General features: G+C 35.7%; 1 protein-coding gene across 5 annotated transcripts in view; it reads right to left on the reverse strand.

Annotated features, from left to right (window-relative positions):
• Positions 1 to 944: 944 nt before the first annotated feature.
• Positions 945 to 19,112, reverse strand: part of LOC150106017 (BTB/POZ domain-containing protein 6-A-like) — a 47,981-nt gene continuing 29,813 nt past the window's right edge. For 4 of the 5 annotated variants that reach the window (XM_090394469.1, XM_090394468.1, XM_090394471.1 and 1 more), the window contains exons 3-4: positions 15,450 to 15,594; positions 945 to 1,125 (exon numbers count right to left, since the gene is read on the reverse strand). In XM_090394469.1, the coding sequence (XP_090250595.1) occupies positions 1,069 to 1,125; positions 15,450 to 15,594 (202 nt within the window). In that variant the 3' untranslated portion in view covers positions 945 to 1,068. The remainder of the gene's footprint in view (positions 1,126 to 15,449; positions 15,595 to 19,112) is intronic. The other variant, XM_090394472.1, reaches the window with a different exon arrangement.

Raw genomic sequence — 19,112 nt, forward strand, 5'->3', positions numbered from 1 at the left:
TTCCAGGCTCATTGTGTATTGCCTTCTTTACAACTTCTTCTAGATATATGTTGAATAGGCATGGGGATAATGGGCATCCTTGCATTACTCCTTTTTGGATCTCTATGGGTTCTGTTGTGTGTGTGTCCTTTTTAATTATTGCATTTGTCTTAGAGTAATATTTTATCAGAAACTGTATTATATATTTGTCTATTGCTTTTTCTAGTAGAACTTTAAGAAGTAATAATTCACTAATAATAATTGCGATGTGTTTTTTGGATTTTGATTTAATTTTTATTTATTTATTATTGATAATTTAGAACCAGTACTTTTGAGATGGAGTTAATTTGTTCTAGTTTCATTGATTAATTAATTTAAAAAATGCACATGAGTCAATTTTAAATTGCTATTTTTTTTTTCTCTCTTTCTCCAGGTGGACAAGTACTAGTCATTGATTTTCTTTTTTTTTTAAAGTTAAGTTTGCCTGGGAAATTGTGACTCCCTATAAATCTTGGCAGTGTTATTATGAGTTATGCAACCACAGTAATAAAGAAAAAAAACAGAAAAGAAAAAAAACTTATTTTGTAAAAATATTCATTTTGTTCTGAATAACGCACAGTTATCTCTTAATAAACATATTCATTTTGTTATTTGTAGAACTGAGTGGCTTCTGTAGAATATCATAAAAACTTGGGTTTGTTTTCTTTCTGAACTTTTTCAGAACAATAAATATTTTAAAATGACCCCCTTTTTTCCCCCTTTAGATTATAAATATTTACTTCATTTTCCCATCATTTATATTTGCACTTTTATACTTATTAAAATAGCTGAAAACAAATTTAACAAAAGTTGATTTTGTTCCTCCTTTAAGCTGAAATATAATCATTACAGATTGGATGTTGAACATTATCTCATTCTGGTATGTAGAAAAATAAGACACAAAATGAATTCGTAGTATAAAAAAATAGAAAATAAAAGCAACCATTTAATATCATATTATACAAAAATATAACAATCACGAATAAAAAATAAATTCATAATTACAGTAGATAAAAATCTATGCCTGATGTCTGCAATTGACTATTGTTGTCAGTCCAGAGCCAATTTCATGCTTAACTTTTCATCAGTATGTTTTTGGTGAGCAATCTAAATCATCAGAAAAATTAGTTCACGTTGTAGAGCCTTTTTAAGAATAATAAGCTACTTGAAAAATATTAAAATGTGGATAGCAAACATTTTATTTATTTGTTGAGACATATTACTATAATATTGCTAAAAGAAAACTTATTTTAATATAAAAATATTTTTAAGGCAAAGCTAAAATTATTTCATTAGTTTATAATTTGAAAAACCACCATTCTGTTCTGGTATATGATGATGGTTCTACCGCCATAAAATTTTGCTGGTATAATTGAGATAGCAATAGCATTTCTTCTCAAAGTATGGGTTGGCCAAATCTAACTAGGGTTTAAGAATTAAATTTCTGTACTCTTTTTTTTTGTACATCTGCCAAAATGTAAGGTTATTATTTGCCCATATAAATAATCTGTTAAAGTCAAATGGCAGGTGAATATTTCAGCTATCCCTTATCACTGTATCTTTGCATCATCAGCAAATAACTAGATATCACTCTGGAGACTCTCATCCAGCATCACTAATATATAATTAAAGAAGATAGAAAATACAAAAGAGAGATAAGGAGAATAATAAATTTTTAAGTAAACCTTTAACAGAATTAAAAAAACATACTAACATCAAGAGAAATAAACAAAAATATCAGACTTATAAATGCTTTATTTCATGTACTCTTTTCCATAGAACAGAAACATGGACAGTGATTATGGAAGATATATTTTTTTTTATCTGATCCACATACGAAAGGTCACTAGACCTACAGCACATTAGGGCTGTGTGTGTGTGTGTGTGTGTGTGTGTGTGTGTGTGTATGTGTGTGTGTGGGCAAGAGAAATGGAAGAAAGAAGGTGTCTGTTCAAATTTTGCTTGAACAGCTGTAGGTTGTATTTTTTGGGGAAGGCAGAGTGGGGGAAACTGTTCAAAAGGGCAGAAGTAGATGGGATGAAGGAGGAGGCAGTGAAGTTGGTTTGGTGAGTTTCAAGATGGACTGTAAAAGGGTATTGGTTAATAGTGGCTCTTGTTTTAATGATTTTGGAGCAGGATGGAGGAATAATAGTGGCCAATTCAGCAGAGTGCTCTCCATGGAAGTATCTGGAAGAGGGAAATTGAACATCTGTGAGAGAGGGATTGAATTGGGTATGTGAGAGAGGGATCATTAATTAGCTGAATTGCCCTTTTCTGGACAGAATCGAGCAATCTTAGAGAGGATTTTGGCGCTCCATCCCAAATATGGGAGCAATATTCCATGGCTGGGTAGATTTGGGTTTTGTGTAGAGTTAAAAGGTGTGAAGTAGCATCTTGTGCAAAATGTACACCAAATTTTTTTTGTGACTGCAGAAGCTATATTTGAAATGTGGTTGTGCCAGGAAAGATTAGAGGTGCATTAGGAGTGATGCATTCAAGATGTGGACATATAGAAGAGCACTGAAGATCTTGTAAGTCAAAACGAAGTGAAATGATGAAGATTGAAGACTACGAGTGTAAAAATGGAAATAAGAAATATACTGAAAAAAGTAAAATATCATATATACACAATTTTGAAATATTTCATGTAACCTTTAAAGTTTGATAACAGTATGACTAGCTAAGCTTATAAGCTGAATAGAACTACCCATAAAATACCAACAGTAGACTGTTTATTAATTTTTATATACAAATTAAATTATTGTAGATTGAAATTTTAAAATTATGTACTACTGTCATAATATCCTGTACACTACTTCAGGGTATATAATAGGAAATTGATGAAGATGATGAAATTTTTTATTATAAATTTTACAGATTTGAACAGATATGAACTATATCATATCTGTTCAAATCGGTTCAATTCCAATTGAGTTATTGGAAGGAATAGATGGAAAACGAAAATAGGAAGAGTGCTTAAGGGTCAAAGCTGTAAAACTGAGAGGAGACCTACACATAGCCTTTAAAGGAATGCGGAGAACCGACCAGGGCTTCTGACCTAATGTCCAATCCTCACCTTCTCGTGGTGCACCCTGTTGGGTATCTACTTGGATACTGAACGAACGAGGATGGGCTGGCAATTTGGGATTTAGCTGACCAAATTGTATTCAGCTGACCAAACTGTATTCTTATTGGTTAAACCAAAATAAAAAATGATGGTACAACATGACAAAATTTCATGCCGGCTAAGGCGTCGCCCAGTTAAACAAGGCCCCCATTGTTTTCGCCAGGGAACCAGGGCGAACAGCAAAAAGTAAGCTACTGGAACAAATCTGAAAACACACCCCCAACTCAATATCACCGAGTTAAAGATTGATACTATCAACATAAGAAGCCTGAATGGCAAAGAAATGGAGCTAGCTGAGGAATTAGATAAGTACCAGATCGACATAATAGGGGTGACTGAAACAAAAAAGACAAAAACTGGTGAGATCTTTCTGAGCAATAAATACAAAATGTTATATTCAGGCAATAACAATCAAGGAAAAGAAGGAATAGTTATAGTATTCAACACAAAATAAGGCTAATCTTCTTGAATGGCAGTGAGTCTCAAGTAGAGTAAACTGTGCAAATATGAGAATGGGGAACAGGACAATGAGACTTATTTGTGCCTATGGTCCCACAGAAGGTTCTACTAAGGCAGAAGTGGAGGAATTTTTTGAGGCTTTAGAAAAAGCAACTTACACAATGAAAAAGGAAAAGTTGGTCCTTGTTGGGGATCTAAATAGCAGAGTAGAAAATGATTGTGAGACATACAAAAATATTTTGCGAAAATTTCGAGAAAAGAACAAAGCTAATAATAATGGCAAATATCTGTTGGATTTCTGCTCAGGACATGGAGTGGTTATTACTTACACCATAAAAATGTGCACAAATTCACATGGAGAGAAGAGGCAAGAAATAAGAAAAGTCTCATTGATTATGTTATTGTTGATAGTGATGTTTTCTCCCTGGTACAGGACACCAGAGTGTACAGAGGACTTGAAATTGGAAGTGATCGCTATTTAGTCTTCAGCAGGATAAAATTGAATTTCATATTGAAAAGAATAACATGTAAGAAAGTTTTAAAGCGAATAAAAGTTGAGCAGCTCTCAGATGTGAACTGTAGACTAAATTACACAAAGATTATTGAAGAAAAAATGAAAGAGGTTGAGAACAGCAACCAAACCTTGGAGATTTGGTGGCAAGCCTTGAAGAAAACACTGATTGATTCATCCAGAGAGGCGTGTGGTGAGGTTGTCTGCAAGGATAGAAAAATCAGAACTCCATGGTGGACACAGGAAGTTAAAGAGGCAGTGAAGGAAAAGAAGAAAACATATCAAATGTTGGTGGTAAATAAGTCAGCTTGTGCTCTTAGGGAATACAGAGACAAATGTAAGAAAGCTAAACCCTGTGTAAAACTAGCTAAACAAAAGTCATGGGAGGACTTTGGCAAGAACATTGAAAATAAATATCAAGAAGGTGGTAAGATATTCTGGAGTTTGTTGAAGAAGCTTAGAAATGGAGGAAAGAGTGCTGTAAAAGGAGTTAGAGATGATAATGATGACATGAAAACGGGGGGAAAAAGATATCCTTGAAGTATGGAGTAATTACTTCGAAAAATTGCTAAATGAAACAAGCAGTGATAGCACAGTGGTAAAAAACACTCAATAGGCATACAGTCAGGAATACATATCCATACATGAAGTAGAAAGAGCCATCAAAGGCTTGAAATGTGGAAAGGCAGCAAGAGTAGATGATATTCGACCAGAAATGCTGAAGTATGGTGGTATAAAAGTCTTACAGTGGCTGCACTGCATAGTTCAGAAAGCCTGGACAGAGGGACGAATTCCCGATGATTGGAGTAGAGCTTCATAGTACCCATGTATAAAAAGGGAAATAAAACTGAATGTGAGAATTACAGAGGCATTTCATTGCTGAGTGTTCCTGGTAAGATATATGCAAGTATACTTGAGAAACGGTTGAGAAGGATTGCGGAAAAGAAGCTTGGTGAAGAACAAACTGGATTCAGGCCAACCAGAGGCTGTCAGGATCAAATTTTCACTTTACGGCAGATAGTTGAGAAAGCATGGGAATATAAGAAAGATCTGTATTTAAGTTTTGTCGATTTGGAAAAGGCATATGACAAGGTGTCAAGAGAAAAGCTATTCAATATGCTACAGTTATATGGTGTCAATGGGACATTATATCAAAAAATACTTAGTCTTTATTTGAGTTGTAAGTCAGCAGTTAGAATTGAAGGAAGTACAGGAAGATGGTTTAATGTTAAATCTGGTGTGAGACAAGGATGTACATTATCCCCTCTGTTATTCATTATCTATATGGATCACATTATGAAGGAAAGTGGTATTAAACATGATATCAAAATTGGAGATGTTAATGTCAGCTCTTTGCTTTATGCAGAGGATGTTATACTTCTAAATAAATCCATCACAAGTTTGCAAGATTCTCTGACTAAATTGAATAACTGTTGTAATAGATATGGTATGAAGGTCAGCAATAAAAGACAAAGACAATGAAAATAGGCAGAATCATTGAAAATGTCAACTGTGTTGTGAATGGAGAACCTGTGGAACAAGTAAAACATTTCAGCTACTTAGGCACGATTTTTAGTGAAGATGGTAAATTAAATATGGAAATAGACAACAGAATCAACAAAGCTGGTATGGTAGGAAGTCAATTGAATAAATTCATATGGAATAAGAAAGAAATTAGTCGGAAAACTAAATTAGCTGTATACAAGACAGTGTTCAAACCAGTTTTAACTTATGGATCTGAGTTCAGAAGTAAAACACTTGACCAAAGACTAGAGACTGCAGATATGAGAGTCCTGTGAAAGATTTGAGGCATGAACAGATGGCATCAATGGCAATATCATATTAAAAATGAGAATATTAGGAAAGAACTTGACATTGTCAGCATCCAGGAATGCATTAGCAGAGTAAATCTCAGGTGGTATGGTCAGTTAAACAGAATGGGCGAGGAAAGATTAGCAAAACAAGTGTTCTCTGCCAAGTTGGCTGGAAAACGAACCAGAGGAAGACTAAGATATAGGTGGATTGATACAGTACAAAGTGCCTTAGACGATAGAAATATAAGATCTGGTAATGTTGGAGTCTTGACAAATAACAGACTGATTTGGAGGAAAATTGTAGATAGGAAGTTAGTAATGATCTAAATTTTTCATGTAGTACCATCATATCCTGTACACCCCTTGAGGGTACATGGCAGGAATTTGATGATGATGATGTACATGATTTGTAAAGGATCACTGAATCTGAACTATATGGAGGGCAAAAGCCCAAGATAGGACTCACTGAAGATCTGTTATACTTCTCCTGAATAAAGATGACAATTGAAAGGATGCATAGTTTACTATCTTCCTTTACAATAACATGGTGCACATGAGAATTTGTTCAGAACTTTTTGTAGTTTGTTTTAATGGCATTTGCAATAGTCAATCAACTCTACTTGTTTGATATTGACAGCACTGAGTAACAAGAATATGAAAATTGCAAGAGGCAGTGAGTAAAAGAAGAGGTAAGATTTTTTCATGGAGAGTGCTAGGAGCATGGAATGTATTGCCTGAGAGGGTGGTAAAAGTGCAAATGGTGGATGAGTTTAAGGCATGGCATGATGGACTGTGCTGACTCCCAAGAAGTCTTGTAACTCATCTTGGGTGTCAAAAGGTTCAAGAGTTTTAGATTTGGTCATAGCTTTATGGAAGTCAAGAAAATAACATCAACAATAATAATAAAGAATATGTTCCAGAAGACTATCTGTTTTGTGCTAGCTATATACACTTATTTGTTTCTTCATCATTCTTGTAGGAATAAATGTATTACGATATGAAAATTCTGTCAGATGCGGAGAGATTTTTCACGATAAAATGCCAGAGGAGTGTTTGCTTGAAGGAACGATAAATAGTATAACTATGGCATTTAAGCGAAGTGAAAGGGTGAATGAGATGATTGTGATGATGTGCACTAACAACTTCAGAGGTAGTGTGAATCAGGTGGCAAGAGAACTGAGGTTCATGCTTGAGATTGTATGGAAGAAGACAGAGAGGGAAGATATGAGTGTTTTTCCCAGGTATGATAATGCACAACTGTAGAGAAGAGCATCAATAATGAATAGTATGATAGCCAGAATGTGTCAAAAGAAAGGCTTCAATCATGTGGATACTTGAAGGGCATTTGAGAACATAAAGGAACTGTACACAAGAGATGGCTTGCATTTGAATGAAGGACGTAGGCATCTGGAGAGAATGTTGTTCTCTGAACAAGTCTGTCAATGCAAGGAAACTAAACTCAGAGTGGATGGTAGCAGGGAGGGGGAATACATCATGTAATGCTAAAGCCAGTGGAGTCTGGAGGAGATAATGATAGGTATAGAAACAGAAACAACACCTTGATTCTTTATACTGATACTAGGAGTATCCAGAATAAACAAAGTGAATTGGTGGTGCTGATAGTATCAGCCTGTCCAAAGATTATTGGGATCTCTAAGACATGGTTGACGGAAGATGATATACTGGCAGGAATAAAAATAGCAGGATATAGCATTTTTCAGCAGGATAGGAAGGGCAAATGCAGTGTTATAGTACTACTTATGTTAGGTGAAAAGTTACATTCTCTCACAGTGGAGGATTTGGAGAGCAATGGCACTAATAGTTTTAAAAGTATGTGGTGTGAGGTAGAGGTGGGCAGGACTGGATATTTAGTGGGATGTTGCTATAAGCCAGGTAGCATAGAGGGCAAAGAGCAGGAAATGTTTAGGCAGTTGAGTTTAGCGAGTGCAAAAATAATGATTGTTGTGGGAGATTTTACCTATTGCAGTATAAATTGGGAAGAGGAAACTGCATGTAGTTGTAAGGGAATGGAATTTCTGTAATTCTTGAGGGACAAATGTCTTAGAAAACATGTAGTATAAGGAACACAAGGTTCAAGAGTTTTAGATTTGGTCATGGCTTCAGAAGATCTGATTATAACTGAGATGGCATCTCTGCCCCAGTTGGAGAGAGTGATCATGTGGTTTTGACTTGGAAGATGAATAGACATGCAGGAGTATCACAGAGAAAGGAATGCATATGGAATTATAAGATGGGTGAGTATAAGTCTTAAATAGCTCAGGGCAGTTCCATGGATGGAAGAATTGGAAGGATGAGACATCATTAGTGCTTCAGAACTTGGGAAGGAATATTTATTAGCAGCAATAGCAAGTTGTATACCGTGAGTGAAGAATTGGACACAATTTGGTGTAAAGGGGATGACAAACAATATCAAACAGAAATTGTAGGTAAAAATGTGATTATAGAAGTGATATAGGGAGAGGGGTGGAGAGAAGATGCATGAAGAATATAAAACTCAGGCCAGGATAGTGACTAGTATGGTAAGGAAGGCAAAACTGGAATATGAGAAGAGATTGGCCCTGAGATCCGAAGAAAATCCTAAGGAATTCTTTCGTTATGTGGCCAGTAGGAGGAGAAATGATTGTGGGAGAATGACATTGTTGGATAAAAATGGGAATAGAGTGACTGATGAAAAGGACATGGTGGAGTTATTCATTGAACACTTTATTGGGGTATTTTATCCTGGAGAAGTAGGTTTTAATAATAGAGGAATGGGGAAGGTTTAAGGTTTACAAATGCAAGGAGAGTGTGTTTTTCCAGTACTGAATACTCAGGATGCCAATATGGGATTTCACCATGGGTTTTGAAAGAATGTGCTAAAGGACTGACTGCACCATTGACATGGCTTTTCAATGAAAGTCTGGCCACAGGAAAGCTTCCCAAGGAGTGGAAGGAGGGTAAGATAGTGCCATTGCATAAGGGTGGTAGCAGTCTAAAAGTATCAAACTATGGACAAGTTTGTAATTCATCAGTATTTGTTAAGATTTTTGAGAAATTAATGAGGGAATCATTTACAGCAATGGGTAGATGAGAGTAATGCTATCTGTGAGTCAACATGGATTTGTAAGGAGCACTTTTATTTTAGTAATCTGGTTGCCTTTTATAATAAAATGATGAGCAGTTGATGAGAGAAAGGCATATTCTGCCATTATTTTGGATTTTACAAAGGCATTGGAAAAGGTATCACATGATAAGGGATTGGCTGTCTCATAGGATTCAGAGAATTGTGTGTGATGGAGTGATACCAAGGAAGCAGAAGGTTACAAGAGTCCTTGAGGGCTCAGTACTGGTACTTGTATTGTTTAACCTTTATATCAATGACATTGACAATGGATTTCAGGGGGATATTCAATTGCTTGCAGATTATCTGAATCTGGGAAGGGATATTAGTAATAGTGCTGATGTGATAGCCCTATAAGAAGTTTTGAATAAACTGGACAAATTGGAAAATTAATAGGATATCAATTTAATTCAGCTAAATGTAAACTATTGAAGTTTGGGATACATCAATGGGAGGTTGGCATAACTCTGTAGGAGGAAGTGAGGGAGGTAAGGGATGGGGTGATGATTGGTAGAAACCTGAAATTCTGCAGATATATTGCAAAGGTGGCAAAGGTAACCCAGAGGATTGCTGCAATACTGAGAAGGATGCTAACCAGCAGAGAAAAAAGAGTTGTCATTCCATTGTATGAAGCTGTGGACAGATTACACCTGGACTGCTGTGTTCAAATTTGGATTTGAAAGGGATAAATTAACTACGGAAAGTGCAGAGGCAGAGAACAAGAATGATATCAGTACTGTACAATGTTAGTTATAAGGAGAGGCCGAAGGAAAGTGGACTGCAAAATTTGGTGAATAGAAGAAAGAGAGGTTGATGTTTGAGACTTTTAAACTTTTGAGAGATAGCTACACTGGGAAGCTCTCTCGTTTCGTGGAACAGAGTAAAGGAGTGAGGATAAGGGAACCATCCTGGAAGTTGCAAAAGTAAGTGGTGAGCAAGAGGGTAAGGAATAGTTTCTTTGTATGAAATGTTGTTGAACCATGGAATGCATTGCCTGATGGAGTGGTGAGGGCACGAATGGTCAATGTGTTCAAGGAATTGCATGATAGATTGTGTTTTCTAGTGTGGGCCTCCCACAATGGGTCTTGTGACTCCATGAAGGTCCTGAACAATAATAATAATAACAATGAAAACTTGAGGAATATTATTCTGGCTTCTATATTGAGGAAATTCTTAAGGTGCAGCAATGTGTAAGCATCTGCATGAAGGAAGATTTTTTTTTTTTGGTTTTCCCTCCATACACATATGCAAGTTATCAGATACACTCAATGGAGAAAACATTAATGATACAAACCTAGCTAATAGCCCGTCGGTCCTCCTCTAGCGTGAATAACAGCCTGTACTCTCTGAGGCATTGATTCCACCAGATGCTGGAGGTAATTCCAGCCATGCCTGTTGCAGCATTGTCCCAGATGCATGGACCTGATGTCTCACTCTAGCATCCCAATTCAACTGGATTTAAATCCAGGGACCTTGGGAGCAACTAGATGGTCCCACACTCAAATGAATGTTCCTTGAACCATGCCTAGGTGGTTGCAGTCCAGTGAGGAGGAACATTGTCCGTCTAAAACAGACCATCGGCTGTAGGATGAGCAAAGGTCATGAAAATGTGCAAGTGATTAGGCAGCACATTCTGATAGCTTGCAGTGTTTAAGGACCTCTCCAGACACACTAAGGGATCTAATGTGTTACATGAGAAGACTTTCCAAACTATCACAGAGTCACCAACATAGTTGACTTGGCATGACAGAGCCATGGCCTCATGCTGTCGATGCTGCATCCTCCACACCCTCCCATCAGCTCAGTACAACTGATAATGGGATTTATCAGACCATCTGATCCACTCCGACAGAGGTCCATTGTAATAATGAAATACAGAACCTAGAGATTTTTTATGAGTTATGAAAAACCACATCAAGTAAATGCTTTCCATTTTCGACTTCACAAAGACAGGCCCTTTCTGTGATATGTTCCATGATAGCTGGTAACATTTCTGGCTGCAGTGCCCTTATTTCTGCACGAATGCTCTCCTTCAGCTGTTGGATTATCTGGGACTTGTTCACATACACCTTTTCATTTAGCTAACCCCCCACAGGAAGAAGTTGGGAACCATCAGATTTAGAAAACATGTGATGGGCAATTAATTGCAGATCTTTGCAAAATTATTTCCTTGCTAAAAATATGCCTAATCCATCGTGGCTCAATTTTGGTTTGTTTTGGGTTGTGAGCTTTTCCATGATCAACTTCTGAAATGTTCCTTAGAATACACCCAAAAAAAATAAATAAAATTAATAAAATAATAATCACTAAAGCTATTCACATTTGAAATCCTTTTATGACTTATGGGCCACTCTGTACCACCACCACCATATTATCTCAGCTGGGCAACATCCTCCTCAATACAAAAGCAATCATCTATGTTGTTTTCACAACAATTGAAATATGTTCTATGAACTTCAAATTTCTATTGACTATCATACAAAGATCCCTCGTCAAGAGTATGCCGATTGTCAACTATGATCTCAAATTTCCATTTAACTTTATTAAATTTAAAATCCCTACTCATTTATCCATTTTCAGCTCACGAAGAACTATAACATAAAATTAGCACTAAATTAAACTTATCAATAAATTATATTCTTGTTTAATCCTTTATCATAGTGTAAGCAAACAAAAATTTGTGTGGCCTTAATATCCCATAATGCAAAGCAACCATCCTTTTGGGTATGTATAATGATATGCATTATGGAAGGGCCTCCACCCAAACTGGTTTCAACCTTTAGTGAGAGTTTCATTGGTTCAATATCCTTGGGATTCCAAAAACTACTGAGTGACCAAAGAAGGCCACTCTATCATATAAGCTGAAAAGCTCTTAAAAAATTTCAACAGTCTCATAGTTCCTCCTGAGCAAAACCTCAACCTCCACAGCTATATGGGTCTTTTGCCATGGCAGCCACAGCAAAGGTAAAAACCTGGTACATGACAAGCATTGTTTTGCATGACAGCAAACAAGTCTGCAGTGCACAACGGCCTATCACTCTTTCAGATAACCATGGGGGGGTGGGGGTCATATAGGGAGGCTATATCAAAATTGACCATGATGTCAGTGCCTCTGAGGATCATATCTGACAAACAAGATTTGAAGTGCAGAGTTTTTTTTTTTTTTTTGGCTGCATATGGAGCAATACTTATGAAATAAGTATTTCTGCCCAACGCATAAACAGAGCTTCCATGAAAAAGTGACTAGAGAGGTCTGCCTAATTAGACTGCATTCTTCCGCATATAATCAAGAATTCTTACGGAAGTTCCAGGGAGTCCATAGACTCATCGAGGGAGAGTTTACTCTATAACTCTCCAGCACTCAATCCACCAACTACAACGAACCACAACTATACCAACGTCATCTATCACTACCACTAGCAGTATTTTCACAGACAATAACAAACATCCATTCCAACGGTGGGATTCGAACCCAAACCTTTTTTTTTGGGGGGGGGGTGGAAAGCAGATATGCTAACCACTCAGCTAACCAGACAAGATCTATTATTATTATTAGAAGTTGTGTAGGAAAGAAGTAGTGGTTTGAAATGAAAAACAATACCAAGTTTTTTTCGAGCTAGATATGAAAGTTAGGCAAGAAGAGAAAAACTGATCTTGACTGGAAATCAGAACATTATCAAAAATAAGAGAGAGTGAACTGGGATTTCAGTGCTATCACAACACAGTTATTCACTAGAATATCTTAACTCCACTTGAGAATGTTGAAGAGATCAGTGTTTAAAACACTGGCTATGGAACATTTCAAAGCCAGAATCATTTGAGTATTATAAGTATCCTTTCCTTCATGCTTATATGTTGATCAGAATACATCTTAGAAATTATGGAAACTACCATGTTAGAGTGAAACTTCAGTTTAATATAAACCAGAATAATCACTCGACATTTCAACCTTCACATTAAGGTCATCATCTGGAGTATACACATATATACAAAGAAACAAGCTGCATTACAATCTACATGGCATGCTAAAGTTACCGGTCAACTGTTAAAACTATTGGCCTGACCTTGACCTCTGGTGAAAAAAAAAACGTACTACATCAAAGCTAGAGTCCTGTTATTATTATTAAGTTACAAAATTAAATTAAGCCAGAGAGCAACATGTTCACACAAAAAAGTTACTCATATAAGTATACATATAAATTAAAACAAACCAGTATGGATAGTGGCCAATAACTGGTGAAAACTTGCTTAGAGCCTTAAAGTCAGTGTTTGCTGGAAAACTTGAAAAACTAAGTGGGCTGACTGTGGGACATTCAATTTCTTGAGATTTTTATGCTACCAATATTGTTAAGATTAGGGCAGTTAATCAAAATTTCAGATGCTTCTTTAGCAATTTTGGTGAAGCAGACCTCTCAGATCACACTCTTAGCACTCTACACCAAACTGATTGGAAAAGTACTTGTTCTTTACATCATACAAAAACCTGGTATGAATGGAAATTTAAAGAAGCCTTGAAATTTTGATTAACTGCCCTAATCTTAACAATAATGGTGGCATAAAAATCCCAAGAATTTGGATGGCACACATTCAGCCCACTTAGTTCTTCAAGTTTTCTAGCAAATCCTGACTTTAGGACTCTAAGCAATTTTTCATTGGCCACTATCCATACTGGTTTGTTTTAATTTATGTGTATACTTATATGAGTAACTTTTTTGTGTGAATATGTTACTCTCTAGCTTAATTTAATTTTGTAACCTAATAGATGATTATAATAACAGGACTCTAGCCTTGATGTAGTAAGTTTTTTTTTTTTTCACCAGCGGTTCAGGCCAATAGTTTTAACAGTTGGCCAGTGACTTTAGCATACCACGTAGATTGTAGTGTAGCTTTTTTCTTTGTATATATATGTATACTCCAGATGATTACCTTAATGTAAAGGTCAAAACGGCAAATGATTATTTTGGTTTATATTAAACTGAAGTTTTACTCTAACACAGTAGTTGTTTCCTTAATTTCCAAGATGAGAGCTATAAGGTTTGTTGAATAAAGAAGAGAAGTAGAGAGAGCACACTCATCAGCAAAACTATGAATAGAATTTAAAGTTAGAGTGAGAGACACATTGATATATAGAAGAATGAATGTGGATAAGAATACAGAACCCTGTGGTACTCTGGCATTGATAAAGTAATCTAATGAGGAAGCATGGCACACAATGAATGAACAAAGAAGAAACTTGCAGTCCAATCACAAAGGGAAGAAGGGAGACCTATAAGATGGTAACTATAATCTTGTAATTTACATGTTTGGATCACTGCTTGGTTTCTACTAGATCCAAAAATGTTCACCTTCTCCTTGCCATGTGGTAATTTAATATAATCCATTTATGAAATTAACAGCACAGGAGGAATAAAAGTAATTGTTATAGAAAATAATAACAAAACCTTAATAGATTTTGTGCCATAAATCAACTGTGAGTGAATTGAAATTCCAGTTTCCTTGTAATTCAACACTCATTGCACTGCTATCATCTGCATATGTTTTCTTCTTCTTCACTGTGAATGATTCTAAACATCTCTCAAACTGTTTTTCAAATACTGCAGTTAATAGATATTTCTCTCCTTTTTTGGTAGCGATTGGTATTAACTTTTCTATACCAGCTTCAGACCAAACATATCTTACTTCTCTTGTAAACTTGATGAAGGGTTTTACTAAAACTATGCTGCTTTTATATTTCTGATCTTTATCAGTTACACATACTGTTATAAAAGTAATTAGTAAGAAATCATCTAGAATTTCTAATGTGAAGGTAATCTTATTATCAGTAAGCATGGGGCAAATGGGAGAAATCAATTTTTGTATATTGCTAATATTTGAATTTTGAAATGGTTCTGTCAGTGAGCTTTCTTTATGACTGTTTATCTCAACACACAATATTTCATATGGAAGATATGTCCTTATAATTTTTGACTTGCTTCCAATTGATGGTAGAGGGATGAACTTGGTTTCAGGATTTAAAACCTTGCACATTAGAGGACCAATTTCATCAAATGTAAACAATTTTGTTTCTAAAACAAGAGCAAGTTCTTTTGCAGACATTAGGCCAAATCTGATGTTAACCAATACATCCTTCAATACAGTGTATAAGTTTTCTTTTGTTTCATTAACTCCTACCTGTCCCAAATAGTTCAGTCCCCATTTATAAACAGCATCAAAGAGACAGTATTCTGACTGAACCGTTAATGTATTCCTTGTAAGGAAATAATTGATAAGATCTTTGTGACAATCTAAGAAATCAGATGACTTGATGATGGTCTCTGTGTGTCGATCAATCATTTCCAGACATTTGTAAAGTATGTGAGGAAGATCCATACGTTTAGCAAATTCAAAAACTCTACATACACATTTGTTATCAAGAGTTGTATGTTCTAGCAAAAATTCTTCACTCTTCTCTTTAAGGATTGATATTTGATATTTGTCTGCAATATAAAATACCTCCATGGCTGTGTCTATCGAGGGAATGGAAACCTCATCTGTATACAAGTACCTGAAAAAAAAGGAATCAGCTTCAGTGACTCAGGAATGGAGAATTATTTATGAAATATAAAAAAATCTGGAACTTAAATGAAAGTAATAAAAATCAAAAGGGTAATAACATCATTATATAATGTAGAACGCCTTACAGCTATAAAATGAATATCTTTTTTTTTTTTTTTTTTTTTTGTATGGTGGTCTCATCACACCAGGTGATTAAATTCATCTCCCACCCAAAGAAAATCACGAACATCCATGCCCACAGCAGGGATCTGAACCTGCAGCCTGTTGGTTGGAGAGGCAACCAGACTGGAAAACTGATATCATATTCATAATATTGATATTATCAGTTTGATAATATCCATATTATCAATACATAGCCTCACCCAGCCAAGTCAATGCCATCTTCCTGTGGTATAGGTTATTTCCACAAATGAAATTGTGGTAAGGCAGGTGTGGTCACCTTAAAATCATACCTTCGTTAGTTGAAGGAGACGCCAACTAGACCTTTAGGTGGTAGATGACTTGAATCACCCAGTGAAATGCCACTGCCTGTTGACCGGAGTTGTGAAGTGACTATTGCCATTTCATCTCTAGAATAGGGTCTCTGGTTTTTATCCCCTCCCTTTCTTCTTACATGAAGTGTGAGTGCAGGCCTTGCTGGACATGCTCTTTATACTGCAATTATTCAATCAGGGAGCCAGTTCTTTCATTCAAGGATACAGCAGGTTCTACACACTGACAACCACAGTTCATAGAAAGCAACCTGTTGGTAACACTTCAGGAGATATCCTGATTAGCTCATGAATAATCCTACTGCTGCTTACTCAGCCAGGCTGTGCACTTGGAGGGAGTTTGAGTATAGCATCTTGCAGGGGGCACTGTAATGGCTATGCTTGGTTGGGGTCAGTGCACGTGTAATGGAGGAGTCAGGTTCACAAGTCCTTGATGTCTACTGCATGCCTCTACTCTATAAGTTTTCCTAACCTTGCATTAACATGAAAGACACTATAAAAAATTATAGTGTCACCGCATTTAAAAAATCACGAAAAATGTAAAACAAAAAATGCAACAAAAATTTAAAAAAAAAAAATATATATATATATATATATATATATATATATATACACCAACAAGATTCCATTATATAAAAACAATGACATGCACTACTGCTTACAGATATCCAAATCTGATCTGTTATACATTACTGCACTTCAACTGACATCCACTATAACAACAAATCACCCAAACTTTCCATGTTGCATCATGCATGATATCTTGGATAAGAAGGGTGGAATGTGCATTTGTCAAATTATTATTATTATTATTATCTGAGACCTCCAGGGAGTCAAGGACTGATCGAAGGAGGCTATAAATTAAATATCCCCTTAATTTAAATAATAATTATTATTATATATTATAATAAAGATTATGATTATTATTTATATTATTAATTATTACTAATCATTATTACCAATAATTATTATAATATATATATATAATAATGTCCACAGGGTTAGCCTAGTGGTTATGTGCTTCACAACCATATGCCTAAGAAAGGAGTGTCCTGAGTTCGATTCCAGTCGCCAATGTGGGGAATAGCCAAGTTAACCGGTCTTGGGTTTGGACAGCAAGGTTTTTCTCCCCAGTTTATCTGGGGTTTTTCCTCCTGCAAGCAGGCAAACCGACACCTTATCTTCAAGATGGGTATGACTTAGAAGGGCTTAAAATAGCTCTGTAACAGGCCAGTAGGCCTAACACGTAGAAGGGAGAAGAAGAGAGAAGATATTATAATAAAAATAAAGAAAAAGTGAAACTTGAAATAATCAAATAGAAATCCTAGCTGGACTTCCTTCTTCCAAAACTTATGGCATGATAGTAATGAATCTAAAACTGATATAATGCTTACTACTACTAACCATACAGCTTAAGATATAACATTACAAGAAATCCAACAAGCAATACAGCAAAGCAAACCAAGAAAATCCAATGGAGAAGATGGAATAAATATAGAACTTATAAAATGTATAGGCATTCTATTCATCAAACGAATTTTAAAATTATTTAATAATATCTAGCAGCAAAGAAAATCCTAGAAAGTTGGAATAAGGCAATTATCATTCCAATATATAAAAAAGATAAGTGCAACTGCAAAAACTACAGAGGAATAAGTCTTCTAAATACTGGTTGTAAGTTATGTACACAGATATTAACTTCAAAACTTAAATCATATGTAAAAGATAACTTTGCGAAGAACAAAATGGCTTCAAAAATGACAATCGTGCATTGACCCAGCTATTAAAAATCTTAATAGAAAAATATTACGAATACAACATAGAAATGCACATAGCATTTGTAGACTACCAGAAAGCCTTTGACAAAGGAACAAACTGTGGCCCATACTAATACTCTAAACATTCCAAATGCTTGTGCAATAATTAACATGTATCAGAACAACCAAATAGTTCTAAGAATAAATGAAAAAGTTACAGAATGGAAATCAATAAACAGAGGGATCTGTCAAGGATGCCCAATGTCACCACTGTTATTTAATATCTATATAGATTAATTAGTAAAGAAATGAAAGGAAAATATAAAGAAACTGGCATATAAACTGGATCGTGGAAATATACTTAATACCCTTTTGTTTGCAGATGACAAAATAATCTTAGCAAGAAGTGCAGATGAGCTCAAAAAATCAATATATGCCTTAAACATAAGTGCAAAAAAATTTGGAATGCAGATATCAACAGACAAAACAAAAATCACGGCTTTTAAAGGACCATTTCCAGTCAGAAGTAAAATCATGATTGAAAATAAAATTTTAGAACAAATTAATTGCTTCAAATGTGCTATATTGGAGGACTGTATTGAAGCTGACATTGGACATCAAAATTGCAATTCGTGTATAGAGGCTTAAGTGCTGTGAAGACATAATGTTGGAGGTTTAATGGATTTTTTACAACACTCAGAAAGGATTAAAAAGAATTTAATACTTCCTATATTTCGTCCTAGTCACTAGGACATCTACGGGGATTACAAAAATAACTAATGTAACATAACACAAATATCATACAATACTAAGCCCAACCACGTGGGTGACACTAAAGTCCTATCTAGGTGGAGCACCCTCTAAGGGCGGTTGTAGGTGGCCTGGAATATAAAGTAGGATCTCTGGTGATGAGTGTTTCCCAAATTTTCGGAAGCTTAATGCAACCGTATTTATTAAGATTTGGTTGATTTCTAAGAGCTGCTGCTGCTTCTAAGAATAGTCTCTCTTTCTTGAATTTGCTGTGATGGAGCATGGTGGTTTTCTTCCATGATACTCTGTGGGTGGTGTCCAAGACATGGTCAACCAAGCCTGAATGACCATAGTTGTGTTTACAGATGTAAGACTTGTGTTCCTCTAAGCAGATGGATGCTGATCTGCCTGTCTGTCCAAAGTACGCCAGCTTACAGGAACAGGGTACTTTGTAAACTCCAGGCAGAGAGAGAGGAGGGAGCTTATCTTTTGTAGAACGGATAAGGGTA

The sequence above is a fragment of the Typopeltis vanoorti genome, chromosome 6 (assembly GCF_054136105.1).
Source record: "Typopeltis vanoorti isolate ZY-2024b chromosome 6, IOZ_Tvanoo_1.0, whole genome shotgun sequence".
NCBI lineage: Eukaryota > Metazoa > Arthropoda > Arachnida > Uropygi > Thelyphonidae > Typopeltis > Typopeltis vanoorti.